Here is a 23,835-nt window from a genome sequence, read left to right as displayed (position 1 = left end):
TCAATGGCCTAGGCCCTGGGTGCCACCTATTTGGGGCCCTGAAGGATGTGAGTTTCCTTTCTTTCTTTTTTTTTTTTTAAATTTATTTGAAAGGCTGAGTGACAGCTATTTTCCATCTGCTGGTTCACTCTCCAAATTGTCACAACAGCCAGGGTCCAGCCAGGCTGAAGCCAAGAGCCCAGAACTCCATCTGGGTCTCCCACAAGGGTGCAGGGGCCCAAGCACTTGGACCTTCCTCTGCTGCTCTCCCAAGTGCATTAGCAGGGAGCTGGATCAGAAGTGGAGTGGCCAGGACTCAAACTGGAGCTCCTATGGGATGCCGGCTCTGCGGGCTGTGGCTTAAGCCACTGCGCCACGGCGCCAGCCCCACAATGTGGGTTTCTCCTTGAGGTCTCCCTGGTGGGGGAGATCCTCCGCTGAAGGAGATTCCGGGCCCCTCTTATGGACACTGTCACCCTTCTCACCCCCATCCCGCAGGACACTGGAGCTGCTGGCCGTGGGACCCGAGCTCCAGCGAAGGGGAAGCGAGGGGGCGGCCGGGCCCTGTGTGGCGATGGCCGGCGGATGGCCGCATCTGTTCCGGGTGCCGAGTTTGCTCTGTGTGCTGCTGCGGCTGCTGGAGGCGGTGTCTGCGTCCAGGGGCCTGTCCGCAGGGGCCCCCGTCAGCCCCCAGTTCCCTGTCTCGCGTGTGAACCAGACCCCCATGGCTGACGTGAGTATACAGGCAGGAAGCTGAGCTGGGCGAGACTGCACTCACTCCATCAACCGCTATTAACCGCGCACCTGCTGTGTGCCGGGCTGAACTCTGGGCTGCCCGGGCCGGTAGCCGTTCAGACAAGGATGCCTGCCACCAGGGGGCTGATGGTCTCCTGCATGGACAGGTGAAAGTCAACCTATACTTGTGAGGGTGCCACCTGCCGGACGCCACACAACGGGGGGATGGAGTGATCTGGGGGGCGGTGTGAGTGTCCTGATGGGGTAGTCACTGTGAGGAGTGACTCTTGGGCCCTGATGGAGAGAGAGAGCCATTTGCACTGATGGCTGGGGGAGGCGCATCGCAGGCCATGAGCAGGGCAGGTGCAAGGGTCCTGAGGCAGGTTTGGGCTGGGCTCCTGGAACAGTGAGGACAGAGTCGAGGGGGAGGGGGAGTGAGGAGAGAAGCTAAGAGCAGAGGATGGGGTGGTTACAGTGGTCAGATAACAAGAAGCCTTCTGGGCGGAGGCTAGGAGGGGAGGGGAGGGGAGGGTGGTAGCGTGCAGGCGCCTGTAGCCATCGGGGCGCAGTGGTGGGTGTGGGGGTGCAGCCAGCGGGGTGCTCTGGGGGATTTGATGGGGGCACAACGTGGGGTAGAGGAGAGGCGTTCTGGGTGGCTCGCGGTCCCCAGCCTGGCCGGCTGCAGGTGCAGGAACACCGGGGTCAGGCAGGAGGGCTTCCTCTTGGAGCTGGGGGTACCGGGGATCCCTGAGGGTCACGAGTGCCTCCGTGTGCCTGGCGCAGGGTAACCTGTGGGGTCCCCGCCCGCCCCAGGGGCTGCACTTCTTGCCATGCCGTGCATTTTCTGCAGCGAGAACCACAAGCTACAACCAAGGGGCTGGGAGGGCGGAGGCCGTAGGTCCTCGGAGCAGGCGATGATGCCCATTTCACAGATGTGGTTTGTGGTTATCGTAATTAAACAATTAGCTACCGAGTGCTCCGTGGCTTAGGCCAGATCCTCTCTCCCAGTTCCTTTGCGCCAAGGTCAGTGCCGTGCCAAACTCCCAGCATCCTCCCCCTGCCCCAAGCCCCTGCAGAGCGTGGTTTTCTCTCTGCTGTAGATGGAAACACTGAGGGCCTGGCGGTGGAAGGGCCCGACAGGGAAGTGGCAGAGCCAGGGTGTGGACTGGAGGCTGCTTCGGCTCCCTGTCACCGCCTCCCGGGATGGATGTGCCTGGCTGGGAAAGGCCACCCCTCCCCTTAGGCCCCTCGGGGGTACGTGGGCGTTCCACCCACTCACTGAGCTCCTGCGGTGGGGAACAGAAGAATCCACTCAGGGATTTCACCCCCTGTGATGAGTGAAACAAAACTGTGTGTGTGTGTGTGTGTGTCTGTGAGAGCGGGAGAGGGAGAGGGAGAGAGAGGTGACGAGGGGCGGCTGCTTTGCTTGGGGCTGCCAGGGAAGGCTCCCCCGTGGAGGTGATGTTTTGACCTATGTCGATGCCTTGTGCTTATCTGAAGGAAGAGCTGTGTAGGTCGAGGAAACAGCAGGAGCAAAGGCCCTGGGGCAGGAGCACGAAGGCGTAGCTCAGCTCACAGAGTGGCCGGAGCAGCAAGCCAGGTGGAGGAGGGCGGGAGATGAGGCTGCAGGGATTACGGGGGCCATTGGCGCAGAGCCACCTGCTCTGTGCACGCAGGCGCCGGCTGCCGCTGGGGTAAGGTGGGCGCCCTGGGAGGATTCAGAACAGGAAGATGTGGTCTGAGTTTTGCTAAGAAGCTCACTGGCTGCGGTGGGAGACCCAACTGCAGGGACAGAGGCAGGAGCAGGGAGAAGGCTGGCACAGGTGGCGGTGACCTTGGGAAGGGGCCTGACGGGGGTGTGCGGGAAGCACGGGCTTCCTATGTTGAGGCGCCCTGTGCCCGGAGGGCAGGCTGGCCCGGGCACAGCCTCGGGGGGCCGGGCAGCTCTGGCCTCAGACCACCTGGGCCGGGAGTCACAGGGACCCCAATGGGGTGGGAGGAGAGGCTGGGAGAAGCCTGCTTCAGATAGAGCCGGCCGGGGGACAGGAAGGCCCCGAGGACTGGGGATTCGGGGCTGAGCCTTGGAGGCGAAGGGACCAAGACGGCAGTGACGGTGAGCTTAGCTTTCCCGGCTGGAAACAGAAGGAGCATCGGCTACACCAGGCTTGGCTCACTGAGGACGCGGGATCGATCTATTCCCGGATTTCAGGGGTCGGGGCTTCAGGTCCGATCCAGTCTGCTGCTGACCTTTATCCAGCCCAGGGTCAAAGATCAAGATACGACTATACATAGATGATGTGTTTATTTATTTGAAAGGTAGAGTTAGAGAGAGAGAGAGAGAGAGGTCTTCCATGGACGCTCGCTTCCTGGCTGCACAGGGGCGGATTTGGTCCTTCCGGGAAGCGGTCTGCCAACCTCTGCCTCATTTTAGGAGGAAACTGGGGCCCAGAGAGGTTAAGTGACTCTCTGAGAGTCACACAGCCATGGGGAGAAATGCAGGCAGCGTGGTTCTGAAGGCCTGCATGCGTGACCATTGCACCACCCAGCCTGGCTGAGCAGTTGCCACGAGGACTGAGGGTTCCCTGGGCATGCTGCTGTGAGCTTCCTGCTCCCGGGTGGGCTCCATGGTGGGCAGCACCCACGCTCTGCGCCATTTGAGGCCGGCGGGGTTCCCGTGTGGGCCTCTGGGCTGTGACAGCTCCCTGCTGACTTAGTGGCTTCACACAGCCCAGACGCGTCCTCGTGCAGATCCAACGTCACCAGCTCGCACCGGGAAGGCCTGCGCCCCTCCCCTGGCTTCCGTGTCCTCCGAAGGTCAATGACCCATCGGCGCCACATCTCCCTTTCTCTGCTTCCGCCCTCGCGTCTCCTTGTCCGACTCTGGCCCCCCCACCTCCCTCTCGTGAGGACTAGTGCACTGGACTGACCCCCCGATAATCTTCCCATCGTGCAATCTGTAGTTGGATCCCATGTATAAAGATCCCTTTTGTCGTAGGAGGTAGCGGAGTCCTGGGTTTTAGGGTTAGGACCTCGATGTGTGGGGGCGGCGGCTCAGCCGGGCATGGCCGTGCAGAGACACTGGGGCTAGCGTCCCAGCACGGCCTCGCTGTGCGTTTGTGAGGGAGGCCCCTCGGCTGCAGGTCACACCATCAGGGCTGGTGTCAAGGTCACGAGGGCCCGGCCCTCCTGGATGGGTCCTCACCAGCAACCCAGACAAGTTCTCGGTGGGTTCCTTTGGCTTCCTGGTTGGTGTTTTGACTTCTTCAGGGTCCGCATTCCTGCATCAGCACCCGAACAGAAGGCAGGTGGCCCCGAGGTGACAGTGGCCAGAGCAGGTTGGATGACAGCCTCTCTAGAGACCAAGGCACCTGCCGAGCCTGCTGGCAAAGCGGGCTCTCCATTTCCCTTCCGTTTTGCAGGGTGGGGGGGTCTGGTTTTTGGTGTAGAACCTGACTCTGCACGGCACCCACCTTCCAGTTCACCACAATTCCAGGCAGCCCAGACCCCCAGTGTGCACCCCTTTCCTGCCCACCCTGACCCCAGAGACTGGGGGTTTCCTGGGGCTGAGCGGGGAGGGGCTGGGCGTTGGGTGGAGGGGGTCGAGCCACTGCCGGGACATCCCGTAGGGGGTGCATGGGTCCTAATGTGCACCTGGGAGGCAGCCGGTGGCGGCTCTGGTGCTTGGGCGGGATGGCACCCAGCCTGAGTTCCAGGCCCTTGGGCTTTGGCCTGGCCCAGGCTGGGCTGCTGCAGGCATGTGGGGGAGTGAACCAGCAGATGAAAGACCTCTGTGTCTCTGTGTCTCTGCCTTTCAAAAAAAATTTAATTAAAAACATTAAGAGGTGGGGAGGGAGTGGGTGGAGGTTGAAATCACCGCCCTGAGTCTGAGCAAAGTCCCAGGAACTCCAGCTTCCTTTTGCTGACGGAGGGGGAGGCACTGGCCAGCCTGGGGAGGCAGGTTTGAGGCGTGGCCACACCTACTTGGCCACGCCCCCAACTGACCCTGAGGATGGGGGGGTGGTGCTGGGAGAGTGGTAGGGGCCACCTCTGTGCAGCTGGGCAGTTTCCCCAGGAGCCTCAGCTAGTAGCTTTCAGGAGATTGTGTGCCCTCCCATGAGTCTTTTTTTTTTTTTTTTTTGACAGGCAGAGTGGATAGTGAGAGAGAGAGACAGAGAGAAAGGTCTTCCTCTTTGCCGTTGGTTCACCCTCCAATGGCCACTGCGGCCGGCGCATCACACTGATCCGAAGCCAGGAGCCAGGTGCTTCTCCTGGTCTCCCATGGGGTGCAGGGCCCAAGCATTTGGGCCATCCTCCACTGCTTTCCCGGGCCATAGCAGAGAGCTGGCCTGGAAGAGGAGCAACCAGGATAGAATCTGGTGCCCCGACCGGGACTAGAACCCGGTGTGCTGGCGCTGCAAGGCGGAGGATTAGCCCATGAGTCATTTTACCTCTCTCTGCTTTGGTTTTCTCATCTGTGAAGTGGGAACAATCGTGCCGCCCTTCGAGGTCTCTTTTGGAGACAGAGATGATGCCTGGCACAGAGTTTGGCCACAGGGACTGCCCTGGGCTGGGCTGGGCTGGGCTGGGCACCCTGCAAGACTTGGGGGAGGGCTGATGGTCGTGGAGGCAGCTGGGTGCGTTCAGGACATAAAGAACTTGGAAAGAGAAGACCTTATAGGCCAAGAAGTAATACATGGAATTAAAATGAAAGCAAAGATGGGGGTTTTGTAATTTTTTTTTAATTTGAGAGGCAGAGAGCGCGTGAGAGCTCCAGTCTGCTGGTTCACTCCCCAGATGCCTGCCATGGCCAGAGTTAGGGCAGTCTGGAGCCGGGAGCTCCACGTGGGTGTCGAGGACCCAGTGACTTGAGCCATCGCCTGCTTCTGGTGGCGGAGACGGGTGGGGTGAGTTCTGTCTTTGCGGCAAAGAGTGCAGACGTGAGACAGAGGGTAGTGGTGAGCAAGAGAGTGAGGGAGAGAGAGAGAGCGACAGAGAGAGAGCGCCCGGCCCTTCCGACGGGGAGAGCAAGGTCACGTGGCTTCCTGGAGCGCCCCCACCAGGCAGGCCGGACGGGTGGCTCAGCGGAGAGCCCAGTGCACCGCCAGGGTTCACAATGGGGCTTGTGTGTGCAGGGGTCCAGTTCTTCCAGCTGCCTCTCTACCCCCTCCCCCTCCTCCTCCTCCAGGTCGAAGGGTTTGCTGGGCGGGAAGCAGGTGGAATTCTTTCCAAGACTTCCCGGCCCTGCACTGTCAGCCTGGGGAGCCCACCTGGCGCCAGCCCTGCCTTGTTATCAGGCCTGGTGACCCCTGTGGGCTGAGCAGGTAGGCTCCTCCCCTGTGAGCTCCTCTGTAGTTAGCAGGGTCCAAGCGGGACAGGGCGGGGCGGGGCTCTGCTTCTCTTGGGCTCTACTCTAGCCCAGCCCGCACTTAGGCCAATTGCTCAATTCCTCCCGGGGCACAGGGTAGCAGGAAGTTGGGATCTGAACCCAGGCACTGTTTCTCTGGGACACAGGCATCCCGACCAGCGGCTCAGCCCCGAGGCCGGACACCCGCCCCAGCGAAACCAGCTCTCGTCTGGCCGAGCCAGTGTCCCTCCGTGGGCAGGGGGACGGGGCACAGTGGGTGCACTGAAGTGACTTCTTTGAGCCCTTGTCACTCACATGAGCTGTTTTGTTTTGAACGAGTGGAGCTTGGGGCTGAAGTCTGTGGGAGGCGGGGCGGGGCTGTCGGGGGGCAGGAAGTCGTCTAAGAGCAGCTGGCTGGGCAGCCCAAGTCCAGGACCACAAACTGTCCCGGCCTGGGAGTGCCACGCTGTCATTTCCTGGAAGTTAAAGGCTGGGGGGGGGGGGGGGGACCGGAGCTGACAGATGCAACCTTGGCCGCAGCCCCCAGGAAACTTTGCACTCTCGCTCTCGCGCTCTCTCTCTCTCTCTCTCTCTCTCAACCTCAACCAAGCTGCAGTCATCCTAACTTTCGTTTCCACAACCTAGATTTCCTACCACTCCTAGTTTCCTACACAGCTAGTTTCCCACAACTACTGCAGCATCTGACCAAGGCTGGCCGTAGTCAGGGAGGGCCTCCTGGAAGAAGGGTCTTGGGAACTCAGAAGTGGAGGTGACTGAATAAGCTGGGTAGAAAGGAAGGCTGTTCTGGGCAGAAGGAACCACGCGTGGAAATGCCACAGCAAGGCTGGGGGTCTGGTGTTCCGACCAGCGCGGCTAGGGGCTGCTTAGGACGGAGGACGTCCGGACAGCCATGGGCCAAGGCGGGTCAGAGGAGGGGCGTTTTCCCCAGAATGCACCCCCCCGCCCCGCCCTGGTAAGGTTCACGTGGGGACATCAGCTGGGGAGCTCTGTGCCTGCTCTCAGAGGTGGTGTTGATGGTGGGAGGGAGTGAGTTCAAGTCTTGTTCAATGGATGAAAGCGGGGATAGTGGATAGTAGGTTAAGCCTCCACCTGCAGTGCTGGCATCCCATATGGGCGCCAGTTCGAGTCCTGGCTGCTCCTCTTCTCATCCAGCTCTCTGCTGTGGCCTGGGAAAGCAGTAGAAGATGGCCCAAGTGCTTGGGCTCCTGCACTCATGTGGGTGACCTGGAAGAAGCTCCTGGCTGTGGATGGGCACAGCTCCAGCAATTGCAACCATCTGGGGAGTGAACCAGCGGATGGAAGACCTCTCTCTGTGTCTCTCCCTCTCTCTGTAACGCTGCCTCTCAAATAAATAAAATCTTTAAAAAGAAATGATGGAAGCTGAGAGGCCTCCAGGACGAATGGCAGCCCTGTTTCCTGAGCACCTGCTTGGTGCTGGTGCCGCATTATCACCGCGCTTCCCGTTTTGTGTGTTCAGTTTAATTTATTTGAAAGGCAGAGAGAGAGAGAGAAAGACTCCCATCTACTGGTTCACTCCCCAAATACAACAGCCAGAGCTGGGCCAGGCCAAGGCCAGGAGCCAGGAGCTCCATCCAGGTCTCCCATGTGGGTGCAGGGACCCAAGGACTTAATCCATCACCTGCTGCCTCCCAGGGTGTGCGGCAGCAGGAGGCTGGAGTTGGAGCAGGGGCAGAACTTGAGCCCGGGCCCTCTGACCCGGGATCCAGGTGCTCCAAGCAGAGCCTTCACTGCTGTGCCCAGGGCACACACTGACCTGCATGGTGCTTTGTTCCGGAGCAGGAAACGGGCTTGATTTCCTTGCCTAAGGTCACCCCTGGACATGGGTTCACTACGGATTCCCACCGGGTCCAGGCCATGGAAGCGTAGGGAGCTGGGCACCCAGTGTGCTGTGCCGTGGTCCCCGAGTGACCATGTCTCCCGGGGAAAGCCCCAGGCCCCAGCAGAGCCACACAGCTGGTTTCGGGGGGAGCTGGGGGTGGGGGGACACTCAGCAGAAATCTGGGCCCTGGATCTGCGTTCTGCCCGGGGGTCATTGCTGGCTGGGCTGGGGCATCCATGCACCGGCGAGCTCTGGCTGCAAGGGTGTGTGCTTCGGGATCTGGCCACATGGTCCCCACAGCTCCTCGCTCTGCCCGTGGGTGAGCGGGCGGGGCTGCGCTCCCGTCTGTTCACGGGCGTGGAAGTATGAGTTGCAGAGTTGTTTACGCCATGGTGAAATACTCTTCTTTGGATCTGTTTTTTTCTGGCCATTTACAAATGGGAGCATCATTAGGGGCGGGGAGGCTTTGCAAAACCAGCTGGGGACAGCTTGGCTAAAGCTGGCTGACCTCTGGTTTCCCCCTCTGTTTTGTTTTTATTTGAAGAAGAGGGAGAGGGAGAGAAAGGAGAGGGAGAGAGAGAGAGAGGACCCCAATCCACTGAGTTTTCTTCCCAAATGCCCACAAACCAGGAGCCAGAACTTGGAGTCCTGCATGAGGGTGGCAGGGGCTCAGCCTTGAGCCGACACCTGTGTCCTCCCGGGTGCTCGTGGGTGGGCGGCTGCAGTCAGACACAGGGCTGAGATGATGGCGGCTCAGCCACTGCGCCAGATGCCCCCCTCCCCATCTCTCACCTGGTGCTGCGGGGCCTGTGCAAGATCATCCAGTCACCCAGGAAGCTACTTGACAAAACAAGATTTTTTACTTATTTATTTGAAAGGCACAGAGACAGAGAGCTCTTCCATCTGTTGCTTTAACCTTAAATGGTCGCAACAGCCAAGTCTGGGCCAGGCCAAAGCCGGGATCTTGGGCCGTCTTCCACTGCTTTGCCCAAGTGCATCAGAAGGGAGCTGGATCTGAAGTGCAGCAGCCGGGACTTGAACCTGCGCCCATGCGGGATGCTGGCACTACAGGTGGCGGCTTAACCTGCGCCAGGAGCTAGAAGCTCCATCCTGGTCTCCCACGTGGGTGGCAGGGGCATTTGTGCTGCCTTCCCAGGCACTGTCACTGGCACCTGGGTCAGAGGCAGAGCTGGGACTTGAACCAGGCATTCCTGTGGGGTGTGCGGGTTTCTCAAAGGCAGCCAATACCTGCATGTGTGTGGGGTCGATGGGGAGGAGCGATTAGGTCGGGGTGACGGGCACCTCCGTTACCTGGACACATGTCATCGCCTTTCTGGCTGTGTGAAGTGGGCGGCTCGGGGGCACCAAGCGTGTTCTCGTTATTGTACAACCATCACCCCACCATCTTTCTATAACACTAAACTTGGTCTCCCTGAAGCTCTAGTGCCCCATCCCCTTCTGCCAGTCCCCGGCACCGCCCACTCCACTTCCTATCTCAGCTAGGATGCGTGGGTGCCTCCTGTACGTGGAACCGTGTTTGTGTCCGGCTTCTCTCTCTCTCATGTTTCTTAAGGTTTATCCAGGTTGTAGCAGGTGCCAGAAATCCCTTCCTGACTTTTTTTTAATATTTGCACTTTAATATGTCTGTGATTATTTTAAAGTTCCAGGACTTCAGATGTCTGGCGTGGGATGTGACGTGTATGTGTCATCAGGTCCTCCCCAGAACAGGTCCGGAATTCTCAGTGTGTGGCTCGGTTCCTTTCCTCTGGCCTCCGCACATTCTGTCGTGGTTCTATCCTTTTTGAAGGCTGAATAATACTCCACGGCTCGGGTAGATCGGATTTTGTTTATCTATCGATCGGCGTTCATGTTACGGCCAGAGCTTTCGACTTGTTGGAAATAACGCTACCTGCTGCAAACATGGGTGTTCAGAATCTCTCGAGACCCTGCTCTCGCTTCTCATGGGCATAAAACCAGAAGAGTGGTTGAGCAAGATGGTTTTCTATTTTTATTACTTTGAGGAACTGTCTGTTTTTCACCGTGGCCACACCGTTTGACATCGCTGCCAACAGCACCCAAGACTTCCAATTTCTCTTCTTCCCTCCCTCCCTCCCTCCCTCCCTCCCTTCCTCCCTCCCTTCCTCCCTTCTTCCCTCCCTTCCTCCCTTCTTCCCTCCCTTCCTCCCTTCTTCCCTTCCTCCCTTCCTCCCTTCTTTCCTTCCTTCCTCCCTCCCTCCCTTCCTCCCTCCCTTCCTCCCTTCTTCCCTCCCTTCCTCCCTTCCTCCCTCCCTTCCTTCCTCCCTCCCTTCTTTCCTTCCTTCCTCCCTCCCTCCCTTCCTCCCTTCTTCCCTCCCTTCCTCCCTCCCTCCCTCCCTTTGAAATGCAGAGTTGCAGAGAGGTAGGAAAAGAGGTCTTCCATCCGCAGGTTCACCCTCCAAGTGGCTGCAGTGGCCAGGGCTGGGCCAGGCTGAAGCCGGGAGCCTGGAAGCTCTATCCGGGTCTCCCATATGGGTGGCGGGGGCCCAAGCCCTCAGGCTATCTTCCGCTGCCTTCCCAAGTGCATTAGCAGGGAGCTCAGTGAGAAGTGGAGCAGCCGGGCCTCGACCCGGTGCTCGTAGTGGGTGCTGGGGTTACCCAAAGGGCTACAAGCCAACCCCAAGACTTCTAATTTCTCCTCGTCTTGCTCATCAATGTTTGTTTTCTGTTGGTTTTTTGTCCTTGGTGGTAGCCACTCTAATGGATATGCGGTGGCACTGGGAAAGCTTTTGGACAGAAAGTTGGAGAAAAGGAAACTTCTAGGCAGAGGGCATCGGCTGAGCAAATTATGACCGTGCCGATGTGTCTGTTCCTGGAGGGCTGGTGCACAGCTTGCAGAGGCCCGAGCGTCCCTGCTGGGGGAACACATGGCGCTTAGCACGCAAGGCGCTCAACTGCGCCATCATCGGGGTTCAGCCAGGCCTCCGGGAGCCCACCTGGGCCAGGGCAGGGCGATTGTCCGTGTCCTAGTCCCTGGTGGGGCGTTCACAGGTAGAGCTTGGGGAGGGTCATTTTTGCAATATCCAGCATGTTTAAGATATTTATCCGTTTTTTTTTTTTAAGTATTTATTTATTTATTCAAAAGTCTGAGTTACAGAGAGAGAGAGAGAGGTCTTCCATCCTCTGGTTCACTCCCCAGATGGCCACAACGGCCAGAGCTGGGCCAGGCTGAAGCCAGGAGCCAGGAGTTTCATCCGAGTCTCCCACGTGAGTGGCAGGGTCCCAAGCACCTTGGGCATCCTCCACTGCTTTCCCAGGTGCATTAGCAGGGGCTGGATTTTAAGTAGAGCAGCCGGGACAGGAATGGGCACCCATAAGGGACGCCAGTGTCACAGGTGGTGGCTTTACCTGCTACGCGACAGCGCCAGCCCCAAGATTTATCCTGGAACAGGTGTTCAGCCTAATGGTTAAAGGGCCTGTGTCCCACATCAGAGGGCCTCGGTTCAATTCCCGGCTCTATCTCAACTCCAGCTCCCTGCTCATGGCACCCCCTGGGAGGCAGCAGGCCAGGGCCCATCGGGAGGGAGCTCCTGGCTCCGGCCCCAGCCCAGCTGCAGCTGTTGCTGGCTTTTGAGGAGCGAGCCAGTGGATGGGGACATTATCTATCAAATACATTGTTTTTAAATATTAATGAATTAATTCAAAAAAGAGAGGGCTGTCCCTCAGCCTCACACAGTGTCGGGCCCCTGCCCACATCTTTTGGAGCCTACCGTGCTGTGGGCTTCGGATGGCATGGTCGCCTGTCTTCCCAGAGCCACCCATGAGCATAGGGAATCATCACTGAATGGCCGGTGGGATTGGGGGGGGGGGGTGGAAACGCCTCGCTCCCACGCCCCAGGATTAGGCTCCAGCAGCCCGGACTTCGCTGCTCTCTCTTCCCCTCCCCCTCTCTGTGTGCTGTTCCCTGCGCCTCCCAAATACACCCCGGACTCTGCAGTGCCTGGAGGAACTCGGACCCCGGGTATCCTGACTCAGCACTGTCACTTCTAGAATTCTCTCCAACAGAATATTCTCACAGAGTCACGCGCAAGGAAGTTCGTTGTTGGTGATTGGTACGGAAAATGAGGGGCGGGCCCTTGGCACGGTGGCTGCCTGGGAAGCCTGCCTCCCCTCTGGGGCCAGGGTCTCCCCCAGTACCTGGGCCATCCTGCCCTGCCCCCTGGGGCGCATGCGCGGGGAGCTGGCTGGGCCGTGGAGCAGCTGGGACTGGGGCTGGCGCTCTGCTAGGGGATGCGAGCGTCCCAGGTGGTGGCTTCACCCCCTGCACGTCCACGCCAGCCCCCATAAGTTTATTTTTAAAAATGCAAGTGTGCAGAATCAGCACCTAGCGGGGGCGGGGGGTTGGGGACTGGGCTGAAGGCAGGTGATGCCCAGGTGCTCAGATGGGCCTGGCCAGGCACCCCCCACCCCCTCCCCGGCTGGGAGCCCCCCTGAGGTCCCCTCCTTCCCTGCAGTGCCGCAGTGTGTGCACCCTGAACGTCTCCGACCGCTGTGCCTTCATCCGGACCAACCCCGACTGCCGCACCAATGGCGGCTACCTGGACTACCTCGAAGGCATCTTCTGCTGCTTTCAGCCCAGCCTCCTGCCGCTGGCCGTAACCCTCTACGTGAGGCCCTGCCTTGCCCTGCCTGGCCCTGCCCTGCGGGGGGTGGGGCGGGGGGCCCAGCCTGCACTCACCCCTCCTGGCTGCCCCCTCCCAGGTCATCTGGCTGCTTTACCTGTTTCTGATTCTGGGAGTCACTGCTGCCAAGTTGTGAGTGGGAGTGGGGAGTCCCAGGAGGCTGCCGGGTGGGGTGGGTGGGGGCAGGGCACTGAGAAGGTACTGACCCTGGCCTTTTCCCCCACTGGGAGTGGGGAGTCCCAGGAGGCTGCCGGGTGGAGTGGGTGGAGGTACTGACCCTGGCCTTTTCCCGCCCTGGGAGTGGGGAGTCCTAGGAGGCTGCTGGGTAGGGTGGGTGGGGGCGGGGTGCCGTGGAGGTACTGACCCTGGCCTGTTCCCCCCTCAGCTTCTGCCCCAACCTGTCGGCCATCTCCACCACGCTCAAGCTCTCCCACAATGTGGCAGCATCCTTTGGCACAGGGTCTCACCTCGCTGGTGGGGGGCGGGGCGGGAAGGGCCTCCCACCCCTCCACGCTGAGGCTCCTTGACCAGCCCCCACCATGGCGTCACCTTCCTGGCCTTTGGAAACGGTGCGCCCGACATCTTCAGTGCGCTGGTGGCCTTCTCGGACCCACGCACGGCCGGTCTGGCCATCGGGGCGCTGTTTGGTGAGAGCAGCCCCGGTGGGCAGGGGTGGGGAAGGCCCAGGCTGCACGGGGGCTGCGCGCGGGGGCGGCTGAGCTACCATGTCTCCTGCAGGTGCCGGTGTGCTGGTGACCACAGTGGTGGCCGGGGGCATCGCCATCCTGCACCCCTTCACGGCCGCCTCCAGGCCCTTCCTCCGGGACGTGTCCTTCTACATGACGGCCGTCTTCCTGACCTTCACCGCCCTCTACCTCGGCAGGATCACGCTGCCCTGGGCCCTGGGTGAGCAGACACGGGCCCCTGATGCCCCACACCGGCACCCCGGGGCCCTGCCATCCAAAGGGCACCCGTGCAGGAGGGAGCCGGGAGAGACGCCCCGGACCCCTGCTGCCGCTGACTTCCTGTGCAGCCTGCACCGGCTGAGCCCAGTTGCAGTCAGAGCATGTGTGCTGCAGCCGCAGGGCCCCGGCCCCCACGGCGTAGAGCGGGACCCCCACCCTTAGCACCTGAGGCCCCTCTCTCGGCCTTGACTCCAGGTTGTGGAGGAGGCAGGAGAGGGAGGTGGGCCGAGGGGCGGGCCAGTCGGTCACCTGCCGAGGCCGGCCGTCAGGGTCCTGTGAAGGTGTGCCAGCAGAACTGCCACCCCTCATTCTCTGGGCCCTGCTGCCAGGCTGCTGCTCGGTGACGCCATGCGCCCCCATCCGCAGGTTACCTGGGACTGTACGTGTTCTACGTGGTCACTGTGATTCTCTGCACCTGGATCTACCGATGGCAGCGAACACGATCCCTGGTCTACTCCATGCCGGGGACTCCAGGTGAGGCCCCTCCCCGCTAGATCCCCCAGGGAGGGCCTGTGGAGGCAGGGTCCTCTGTGCCCTTCCCTGTGGCCACCTCCTGTCTCCCAAGGCCATTGCCACTGGCCCCGCCAAGCCCATCTTCTCTTTACACTTTTTCTTTCCTTCTTTTAATGGCCAGTTATTGCTTTCTATTGGAAAGATGGAGAGAGAGCTCTTTGATCAACTGGTTTGCTCCTCAGATGCTCCTGACAGCCAAGCTGAGCCAGGAGCACCATCCAGGTCTCCCACATGCATGGCAGGGACCCAAGCCTTGTGGGTGCACATGAGCAGGAAGCTGGGAGCTGGAGTGGAGCCAGGACTTGAGCCCAGGCCCCCTGCTGTGGGACGTGGGTGCCCCATGTGCTATCTGATACCTGGAGACATCAGCTCCTCTCTATAGCTTCCCTGCGCGGTGGGCTGAGGTCCCTGCTCTGTGCCTGGCCCGGTGCTGATGAGCGTCCTCTTCCTCATCTGGGTTCCTTAGTTCTTCTCTGTGCCGTTGCCTGGGTGATTGTTCTAAGCATTGTCCCTGGGGCCCACTTGGTGGTGGAACCGGTAAAGCCACCACCTGTGACACCTGCATCCCATATGGGCGCCGGTTCGAGTCCCGGCTGCTCCACTTCCAACCCAGCTCCCTGCTAATGCACCTGGGAAAGCAGCAGCAGGTGGCCCAAGTGCTTGGGCCCCTGCATTCCTGTGGGAGACCCGGATGGAGCTCCTGGCTCCTGGCTTCAGCCTGGGCCAACCCCAGACATGGTGGTCATTTGAGGAGCGAACCAGTGATGGAAGATTCTCTCTGCCTTTCAAATAAATAAGTAAATCTTTAATGTGAGAGAGAGAGAGAGAGAGAGGGAGGGAGGGAGGGAGGGAGGGAGAGAGAGACTTCCTGTGCATGCCTGGGGGTGGCTGAGAAGTCCGGCAGCCAGAGGGCCTGCACCTGGCACCCTTGGTGCTGCCGTGTCCCAGGCTGGTGCTGCGGGCTCTGGCCCCCGGCTCATGTCAGACGCCCCCCTTTGCAGAGATGCTCTCCGATTCTGAGGACGATCTGGGGTCCTCCAACACCAACAGCTACGACTATGGTGAGGCCCTGCCCTGTGCCCGGCTGTGAGTGGGATGGGGGGGAGACGGGGCACCCCAAATGAGGCTCCAAGCCAGCCCCACTTCTCGCTGTACCTGGGCTGAGCTGCGAGCCAAGCTCACCTGCCTTCTGCCAGGCACTGGGCTTGAACCAAGATCCCCCAGGCTCCAGAGCACTGGTGGGTGGAGGGGAGTGGGTTTCCTAGAGGCAGAGCCAGCCCTGGACACACCTGTCCCCACCCCTGCCCCCTACAGGTGACGAGTACCGGCCGCTGTTCTCCCAGGAGACCACGGCCGAGATCCTGGCTGGGGCCCTCAACCCGCTGGACTACAGGAAGTGGAGAAATAAGCCAGCTTCCTGGAGGACCCTGAAGGTGTTGAAGGTAAGGGAGGTGGGAGCGGGGGGAACCCAGGAGCCAGGCTCCCAGCCTGCAGATGGCAGCAGCCCCACCGGCGCCGCCCAGCCTTCTGAAGTGCCACAGACGGTGGAATGGACCACCTGGGACCCAATGGGGAAACTGAGTCAGGGGCTTCACTGATGGCCTGGCCTGGGGCTCTGCTCTCCATGGAGGAGGGAGAGGGTCTGCCCAGGCACAGAAGGGAGGGGACCATGTAGGTTGGGGGGGGGAGGGGCAGACCCCCTTCTGGGCCCCTGGGCACCGCTGTGTCCTCTGAGGCCTGGACTGAGCCCAGCCAGCAGGCTGGTGGCAGGAGGTGTGGCCTCGGCAGCCCTGGTGACCCAGCCCTAACAGGCCTGTCTGGAGACCAGCGGGGAACCCCCTAGGGGACCAGCTCAGTTTCTTAGTCCCAAATAGGACAAATAATGAGCTTTGTTTTCAGCCCGCAGTGGCTCTGGCTGTGTCCTGACCTTGAGCAATTTTAAGCTCCCAGCCTCAGTTTTCCTCCACCGTAGAATGGGGACCACATCACTGCCTTCCCCTGCAGCGGCGCTCAGCCGTGTAACGGAGACACCTGCCCGCCCCCCTGCCCCCCGCCCCCACCCTCCTTGACTTGCTCTGGCCTGGCTGCGGTGACTCCACAGTGGTGGTCAGCGGCCAGGTTTGCCCTGGGTCTCATGTTGGGCCGGTGGACCTCTGGGCAGATTCTTGGTGGAAGAGGCCAAGGCAGCGCCCCCAGGCACATTCAAAGCCTCCCTGGCCGAGCTCAGCATTCATGGGACAGAGGTCTCACCCTGGCCGCTTGGCTGAGTGCCTGGGTGTAGATTCGGTTACAGGAGGGGCCGAAGGACTGGCAGCACGGGCTGATGGGGGTGAGGGGCTGTGTATGGGTCCTGACCTATGGGAAAGTAGATCCTGGCTAAAACCACGAGACGTAGAGGCAGACAGAGGTGGATCTGTAGCCCAGCTGCGTATCCCCTGTCTGTGTGGCTTTGGATGAGTACCTCAGCCTCTCTGGGCTTGTGACTGGGTGATTATCCTGTCCACGGGGTGGGGTGCTGGACTATAAGGAACAGTGGGCCCCCCAAAGATATCCCCGCTCTAATCCCCAGAACCTGTGACTTACGGGGCAGAGGGGACCCTGCAGGTGTGAGGCTGCTGCGAGGGGGAGGTTGTTGGGGGGTTGTTAGGGGCCCAGAGTGGTCACAGGGGTGCCCGTAAGGAAAGAGGAAGTGAGGTGGGGTCAGGAGCCAAGGAACGTAGGTGGCCTCCGGAAGCTATGAAGGCGAGGAACAAAGTCTCCGAGCCCTTCCCGAAGCAGCAGGATGGACAGGACACATTTGTCACCTTTGTCACACTTTTCGGTCACTCGGGTTGTAGTCACTTCCTCCCGCCGCAGAGGGAAACCCGTAGCTCGTGAGTCACCGAGCTCAGGGTCCCTCTCATGGCGCCTCTGGCCTCTGCCCGCCTGGCAGCTGCCCGTGGAGTTCCTGCTGCTGCTCACCGTCCCCGTGGTGGACCCCGACAAGGAAGACAAGAACTGGAAGCGGCCCCTCAACTGTCTGCACCTTGTTATCAGCCCACTGGTCGTGGTCTTGACCCTGCAGTCTGGGGCCTGTGAGTACCACCCCCTGCCCAGTGCCCGCCCACTCCCCGGGCCAGCCCACATTCCAGAATTTTCTGCTCAGCCACACTGGAGGCATGAGAGGGGCGTCTGGGCTCGTGGCAGAGCCTCGGGCATACAGCAGGTGCCCAGCCTAGGAGTCTACCCAGGGCCACGCCAGGGTCAGGCTGATCCAGTTCTACTGGCTTTAGATGACTGGTGGACCAAGTCCAGCGCTCTGGCTCATCTGCCTGCATTTAAAGCTTTGGAGATTTCACAATAAAATCTGAATTGGGGCTTCTCAAGTCTTCAGGAACCTCTTGGAATCCTGAAGGGAATCTGCCTGGAGCTGAAAGGGGCCGTGCTGTGGTGTCCGGGGGCCTGAATCCCCGCCATGCCCTCTCTCACCTGTGCGGTGGCCGGGCTGGGCTCAGCCCACTTGACTGTGTGACCTGGCCAAGTTTCTAAGCACTGGCGTCCCCGCCTGCCCAGGACACCCTGCTCTGGCTAAGGAGATGCCCAGGCCTTTTGTCGCTGTTATTAATTTTTACTTATTTAGTTTCACTTTATTTAAAAGAGAGAACAATGCTACCATCTGCTGGTTCACTCCCCAAATGCCTGCAACAGCCAGAGCAGGGCCAGGCCAGAGCCAGGAGCCAGGAGCTCCATCCAGGCCTCCCATGGGAATGCTAGGGATCCAAGTACCTGAGCTATCGTCTGTTGCCTCCCAGGCTGTGCGTTAGCAGGAAGCTGGATCAGAAGTGGAGGAGCGGCCAGCATCTTGTATGGGCACTGGTTTGAGTCCCGGCTGCTCCACTTCCAATCCAGCTGCCTGCTGATGGCCTGGGAAAGCAGGGGAAGATGGCCCAAGGACTTGGGCCCCTGCACCCATGTAGGAGACCCTGATGAAGCTCCTGGCTCCTGGCTCTGGCCTGGTCCAGTCTTGGCTGTTGCAGCCATCTGAGGAGTAAACCAGTGGATGGATCTCTCTCTTTCTCTGTCTCTCCCCTCTCTATCTAACTCTGACTTTCAAAGAGATAAATCTTTAAAAAAAAAAAAAAAAAAAGGGAGGAGCTAGACTCAAGCCCTGGCACTCTGATGTGTAACGCGTGCATCTCAAGTAGTGGCTTAACCACCAGGCCAAGTGCCTGCATGCTGGTTCTTCTTACATCGGTTCTTTTAGAAAGCAAATGCATGGAGAAGGAAACGGTATCACCTGCACCGACTGGAACCTGACGTCACTTCTAACAAAGCCAAGGTCACTGGGGACAGCAGTGCACCCTCCCCCGCCCTCCTGAGCCGGGCTGGAGCCCGCACGCCTTGGCGTTTAGCAGGCGCTGTCCATGCTAAAGGCGCAGCAGCCTGGAAGGGAGACTCCCCTTGTTCCGGGGAGGGCACTGGAGAAGGAAGCCCTTTCTGGAGCCGTGGTGCTGGGGCTCAGTGTCTCCTCTACGTGCCCCCTGACACCATCGGTAGCCGGTCCATCCCGGGGAAGTCTGGTCCAGGCCAGCGCCTCCGTGGGCCCCTTCTGGGCAGGGGGCTGTGTGGACAGAACCTCCAGCCTCAGCCCGTGGCCCAGGTAGCAGAAGCTCCATTTCCTCACCAGCCTGCAAGCTCCTCCCTCCGCAGGCTGCCTGGTAAGGTCCCTGCTCTACCACTTCCATGGCTCCCCAGTGCCACGTCCCCAGCTCTCCCTGGAGGAGGCCCTGGGGTCCTAAGCCAGCCGCCTCCCCCAGCCCTTTCTCTGCTGTTCTATTGCTTCCCCCCACTCTCCCCTCTTCCCAGGGAGCCCTGCCCCCACTTCCCCAACATAACACCCAGCTCCTACTCTCAGGCTCCAAGGAGCCCCTCCCTGACAACTCCACACCTATTTCCCCCGAAAAACAGGCTGGAGGTGAGCATGGCCCCTGGACACCACCCTGAATGACAGGGCACACAGTCTGCAAGCTCAGCCCTCGCACAGGTCCTGCACCTGCTCACGTTTAGGGGCCAGTGAGCTGGGCCAAAGAAAGAACCAGAGGGAGGTCTTGGAGTGTGTCTCTGGGCACTGGAACCATTCCTTGCCTATAGGACCATGACGCAGTAAGAGGGCACAGAGAATTCTAGAATCTTCCTGGTAAAAGGGTGGTGTGCAGAGAATTCTAGAATCTTCTTCCTGCCTGTGGGTTCCTCCCTTCAGTGGTATCATAGGAAGCCTCTGGAGCCTTTGTACCTTGTTAATGGTTGGCTTGTGGAGTAGACTTATCAAGAGAGCAGGTGTGGCTCAAGTCACTGGGTAAGGTTAGGTTTGAATGGACGACTCATCTCATGGAGCCACACCCATCCATTGGTAGTGCCTGGCAGGAAGGGCTGCCGTAAAGCTTAGTTGGAACTATCGTGGTTGATTAGCGATGTCTGCTGTGAAGTGGGAGAGGGTAAAGGTGGCACCTAGCCTTAGCTAGGAGAGAGAGAGTTTTTCACGGGTCCATCGTTCCTTTCACATGTGACTTGCTCAAGAGCTCGCTTGTCACTTCTCTGCCCACTGAAGTGCCCAGGCAGCCCCTCTGTAGTATCTGGGCAGTCAAGTGGAGGTGGGCTTTATCCTCCGGGAGGGGGCGCTGAGCCAAGGCCGCTGAGAGCCTCTGCCCACTTCTCGTCCTCCGCAGATGGCGTCTACGCGATAGGCGGCGTCTTTCCCGTCTGGGCGGTGGTGGTGATCAGCGGCACAGCCTTGGCTTCCATCACCTTTTTTGCCACATCCAACAGTGAGCCCCCCAAGTTCCACTGGGTAAGAACCCTGGGCGTGCCGAGAGCCGGGAGGGGGCTGTCTGTGGGCGGCCCTGCCAGGCATCAACAGCCTAGCTGAACTCTGCACCTGTTGGGGTGGGTTCGGTCTGGGCTGGTAATAGCTTTGCTTTGTTGAGACGTGATTCACGTGCTAAGCCATTCACCCATTTAAGAGCAGTGCAAAGGTCATTAGCACATTCCCAGCTGTGTGACCTCGTGACCTCGGTCGGGGTTAGAGCGTCCTCCCTGTGGCCAGGCAAGGCCTACCTGTTCACCCGGGCTTCGCGTGTGCCTGCTCCCGGGGCCCCGCAGCCACTCCTCTGCCTTCAGTCTCTGGATTTGCCTGTCCTGGACAGACGCTCCAAGCAGAACCTCACACATGATGGCTGTGTCTGGCTGCTTCCACTTAGTGTGATGTCTCTTTAAAGTTTTATTTATTTGAAAGGCAGAGCAACACACAGAGAGAAGGAGACGCAGAGAAGTATCCTCCATTTACTGGTTCACTCCCCAAATGGCTGCAACAGCCAGGGCGGGACCGGGTCGAAGCCAGAAGCCAGGAACCCCATCCAGGTCTCCCACATGGGTGACAGGGACCCAAGTGACATCATCTGCTGCTTTCCTAGGCTCGTGAGCAGGAAGCGGAATTGGAAGAGGAGCAGCCAGGACTCGAACAGGTGCCCTGATACAGGACACAGGGGTCATAGTGGTGCCACGAATCTGGCCCCCATGACCAACTCTTGAAACAGAGACCAAGTCAAGTCTTTTTTTTTCTTTCTCAACCTTTCCGTGGAAGCGAGCCGAGCACGCATGCGTCTGTGGGGGCAGGCAGGGCGCCTGCGTGCACACGGATTTCACAGTGGGAAGGATTTCGCTGAGATCAGAAATACTTTGCAAAGTGGGGATGCCCTGGATTCAGGGGACCCACTGCCGGGGCAGCAGTGAGCAGGGACAGGGCCGGCTGCACCATCACAGGGCTCCGTGCGAGATGGGAGCGCAGGCCCCAGCTCCGGGAGCCTTCAGTTTCGGGGCATCACATCGGGGCAGGCACTGAGCTGCTGCTGTCCGGGGCAGCTCAAGTGCTGGCTCCTCTGCCTCCAACTCAGCTTCGTGCCCACGCGCCCTGGGGGGCAGCAGACAGTGATAATGGCCCGGTGGGCCGGTGGTTTGCCTGTCCTGTCCGTGGTAGGCAGAGCCTTGGAGAAGCCTGGGCTTGGGGGCACTGAGGAGTGACTGCCTGGCAGGTGGGGTCACTTTTCGGGAACCAAGGAGTAACTGGCTCTGGCCTTTTATGGTGCACTCGGCCCGGGCGGGCGGGGCTCGCTGCAGGTAGCGCCTGGTTTTTTGCGCATGCTCCGAGGCTGCCTGCGCTCCTGCGGGGCCTGCCCGCAGCCTCCGCACGCCTTTCCCTCCGCAGCTCTTCGCTTTCCTGGGCTTCCTGACCAGCGCTCTGTGGATCAACGCGGCTGCCACGGAGGCGGTGAACATCCTGCGGTCCCTGGGCGTGGTCTTCCGGCTGAGCAACACCGTCCTGGGCCTCACGCTGCTGGCCTGGGGGAACAGCGTCGGAGGTGACTCGGGTGGGCTGGGCTTCGCGGGCATCTGGGCAGCCGCCACCTGAGGGTGTCGAGAGCCTGGATTCAGTGCCCGCTGCCAATTTTTTTTTTCAAGATCGATTGATTGATTGGAAAGGCTGAGTTGCAGGGGATGAAGGAGAAAGAGAGACCTTGCACCTGCTGGGTCACTCTGCAGGTGGCCACAGCAGCCCCAGGGAACGTGGGTGCAGGAACCCAAGCACTTGGGCCATCTTCCACTGCTTTCCCAGGCCATTAGCAGGGAGCTGGATCAGAAGTGAAGCAGCTGGGACTCAAACCTGTGCCTATATGAGATGCAGGTGTTGCAGGTGGTGGCTTAACTCACTGCGCCACAGCAGCATGGCACGGCACATCCATAAGGCTGCTCCCAGCAGGGCAGAGTAGGGAAAGGGAACCGTGTTGTACAGGGCGCTGTGCCCCACGTCCCCACGGCACCAGGCTGGGGAGTGCCATGACCGAGCCACTGCGGGTGAGAGTGAAGGGGGAGTGACCATGGGCCCCAGCTGAGGCCCCCTCCTGTCTCCACGCAGATGCCTTCTCGGATTTCACCCTGGCCCGCCAGGGCTACCCCCGGATGGCGTTCGCAGCCTGTTTTGGCGGCATCATCTTCAGTATCCTTTGTGCGGCTGCCTTGGCCTCAGCTCTGGCGTGAAGGCCCTGAGAGCTGGGCCGGCTGCGGGCCCAGCCTGGGGACGGACGGGCTCTGCGTGCAACACCTCAGGCTCCAGCTCCTCTGCAAAGTGGGTGTGTGGGGGTGAGCCTCAGGGGACAGCAGCCTCCATTGCTGCTAGGGCGGGGCATTAGCAGGTGCGCACGTGTGTGCCCCGCTGGAGGACACCCCCCCACCCTGGCTTGTAGGGACTCATGGTCCATGTCAGGGGCCGGCAGACATTTTCTTGTTAAAAATTATCTACCTCCTTGTGTATTGAGAGAGACAGAGAGGGCGCCCATCTGCTGGTTCACTCCCCAGATGCCCACACAGCCAGGGCTGGGCCAGGCTGATTCTAGGAGCCGGGGACTCCAGCCAGGTCTCCCATACAGGTGGCAGGGGCCCAGCCACCAGGGTCCTCACTGCCACTCCCCCCCCCCCCCCGCCAGGGCCTGCACCGGCAGGAAGCTGGGGTCAGGAGCAGAGCCGGGAACGGAGCCCAGGCCCCTCCAGTGTGGGATGCGGGCTGTGGACAGCTGGGCCGAATGCCTGTCCTCCTCCTGTTTCCTTAAATGGCCAGAGAGTAAATCTTGTGGACACAGGTCAGGCTGCTCGATCCCTTTTCACAGATACTCAGCTCTTCTGTTGCAATGCAAAGACCGGCAGACAGGATATAAACAGTGGGCATGGCAGCTCGGTAAAGCTTTATTTACGAATCAGGTGTGGGCTTGGCCGCTGCTCTCCAAGCCCTGGTCTGCCTGGAGAAGGCTGGGGCAGCCAGAACGGGGCTGTGGGGGAAAGGGCTTCAGAAGCAGAGAGCCCTGGGTTCTGGTCCCGCCGGGTGCCAGCCGGGTGCCAGCTGTGTGCCAGCTGGTGGCCTGAGCGCCAGGTGCACGTGGTGTGCTCTCTGAGCCTCTCTCATCTCTGCAAGTTGACAGTGGGCTGGGCGGGGGCGGGTGAGATGCCCACACCTCGCCTTGGGGGACCTGGGTTCAGTTCCCGGCTCCGGCCCCTGACTCCAGCTCCCTGCTAATGCCGGCCCTGGGGGGCTGGGAGATGACTTGGATAAGTACCTATGAGTACCTGGCTCCTGGCTCCTGGCTCCTGGCTCCTGGCTTTGGGCCTGGGCCAGCCTCAGCCATTGCAAGTATTCGGAGAATAAAGTAAGCCAGCAGACGGGCGCTCTCCCTCCGTCTCTCCGCCTGTCAGATCAACACACATAAACTTAGGAGGAGATGGGTCGGGCTGAGAGGAGGAGGAGGAGGACCTCACGCCCCCAGCTCGGCCTCCAGCCTGTGGCTTGCCCTCTGCAAGCCGTGGAAACTGCTGTTTGCTAAACAAAGTGATATATTCAACAGCACCGTACATCCACACCGCTCTTTGTCCCCACCGAGACCTGCTCCTGGCCTCCAGCCTGTGCCTCTGCCAGCGTCTCAGGTTGAGTGGGAAAGAGAGAGACTGAGTGGCCTCTGGAGATGGCCTTGACCCAGGCGCCACTGCCAGTTCTCGCCAAGGGGCCGCGGGGGTCACTTTGCCCCAGCCTGCCTCAGTTTCTCCATCTGCTGAGTGCTTACAGGTGCCAAATGTTTCTTTTCCTAATATTTATTATTTGAAAGGCAGAGTTAGAGGGAGAGACAAAGAGAGAGATCTTCCATCCTCTGGTTCACTCCCCAAATGGCTGCCATGGCGGAGCCTGGACCAGGCTGGAGCCAG

The 23,835-nt window shown here is 60.2% G+C and overlaps 1 protein-coding gene across 3 annotated transcripts in view; it reads left to right on the top strand.

Annotated features, from left to right (window-relative positions):
• Window positions 1–23,835, top strand: part of SLC8B1 (solute carrier family 8 member B1) — a 30,529-nt gene that overhangs the window by 1,801 nt on the left and 4,893 nt on the right. For 2 of the 3 annotated variants that reach the window (XM_062182513.1, XM_062182512.1), the window contains exons 2-15: window positions 478–712; window positions 12,410–12,562; window positions 12,657–12,709; window positions 12,963–13,021; window positions 13,120–13,224; window positions 13,316–13,483; window positions 13,909–14,016; window positions 15,057–15,116; window positions 15,370–15,497; window positions 16,988–17,129; window positions 19,761–19,882; window positions 20,505–20,555; window positions 21,296–21,449; window positions 22,004–22,084. In XM_062182513.1, the coding sequence (XP_062038497.1) occupies window positions 554–712; window positions 12,410–12,562; window positions 12,657–12,709; window positions 12,963–13,021; window positions 13,120–13,224; window positions 13,316–13,483; window positions 13,909–14,016; window positions 15,057–15,116; window positions 15,370–15,497; window positions 16,988–17,129; window positions 19,761–19,882; window positions 20,505–20,555; window positions 21,296–21,449; window positions 22,004–22,084 (1,543 nt within the window). In that variant the 5' untranslated portion in view covers window positions 478–553. The remainder of the gene's footprint in view (window positions 1–477; window positions 713–12,409; window positions 12,563–12,656; window positions 12,710–12,962; window positions 13,022–13,119; window positions 13,225–13,315; window positions 13,484–13,908; window positions 14,017–15,056; window positions 15,117–15,369; window positions 15,498–16,987; window positions 17,130–19,760; window positions 19,883–20,504; window positions 20,556–21,295; window positions 21,450–22,003; window positions 22,085–23,835) is intronic. The other variant, XM_062182514.1, reaches the window with a different exon arrangement.

This window comes from Lepus europaeus, chromosome 23 (genome assembly GCF_033115175.1).
Source record: "Lepus europaeus isolate LE1 chromosome 23, mLepTim1.pri, whole genome shotgun sequence".
Classification (NCBI taxonomy): domain Eukaryota; kingdom Metazoa; phylum Chordata; class Mammalia; order Lagomorpha; family Leporidae; genus Lepus; species Lepus europaeus.
The sequence above is the reverse complement of the archived record's forward strand: the minus strand, read 5'-3'. Positions and strand labels throughout refer to the sequence as shown.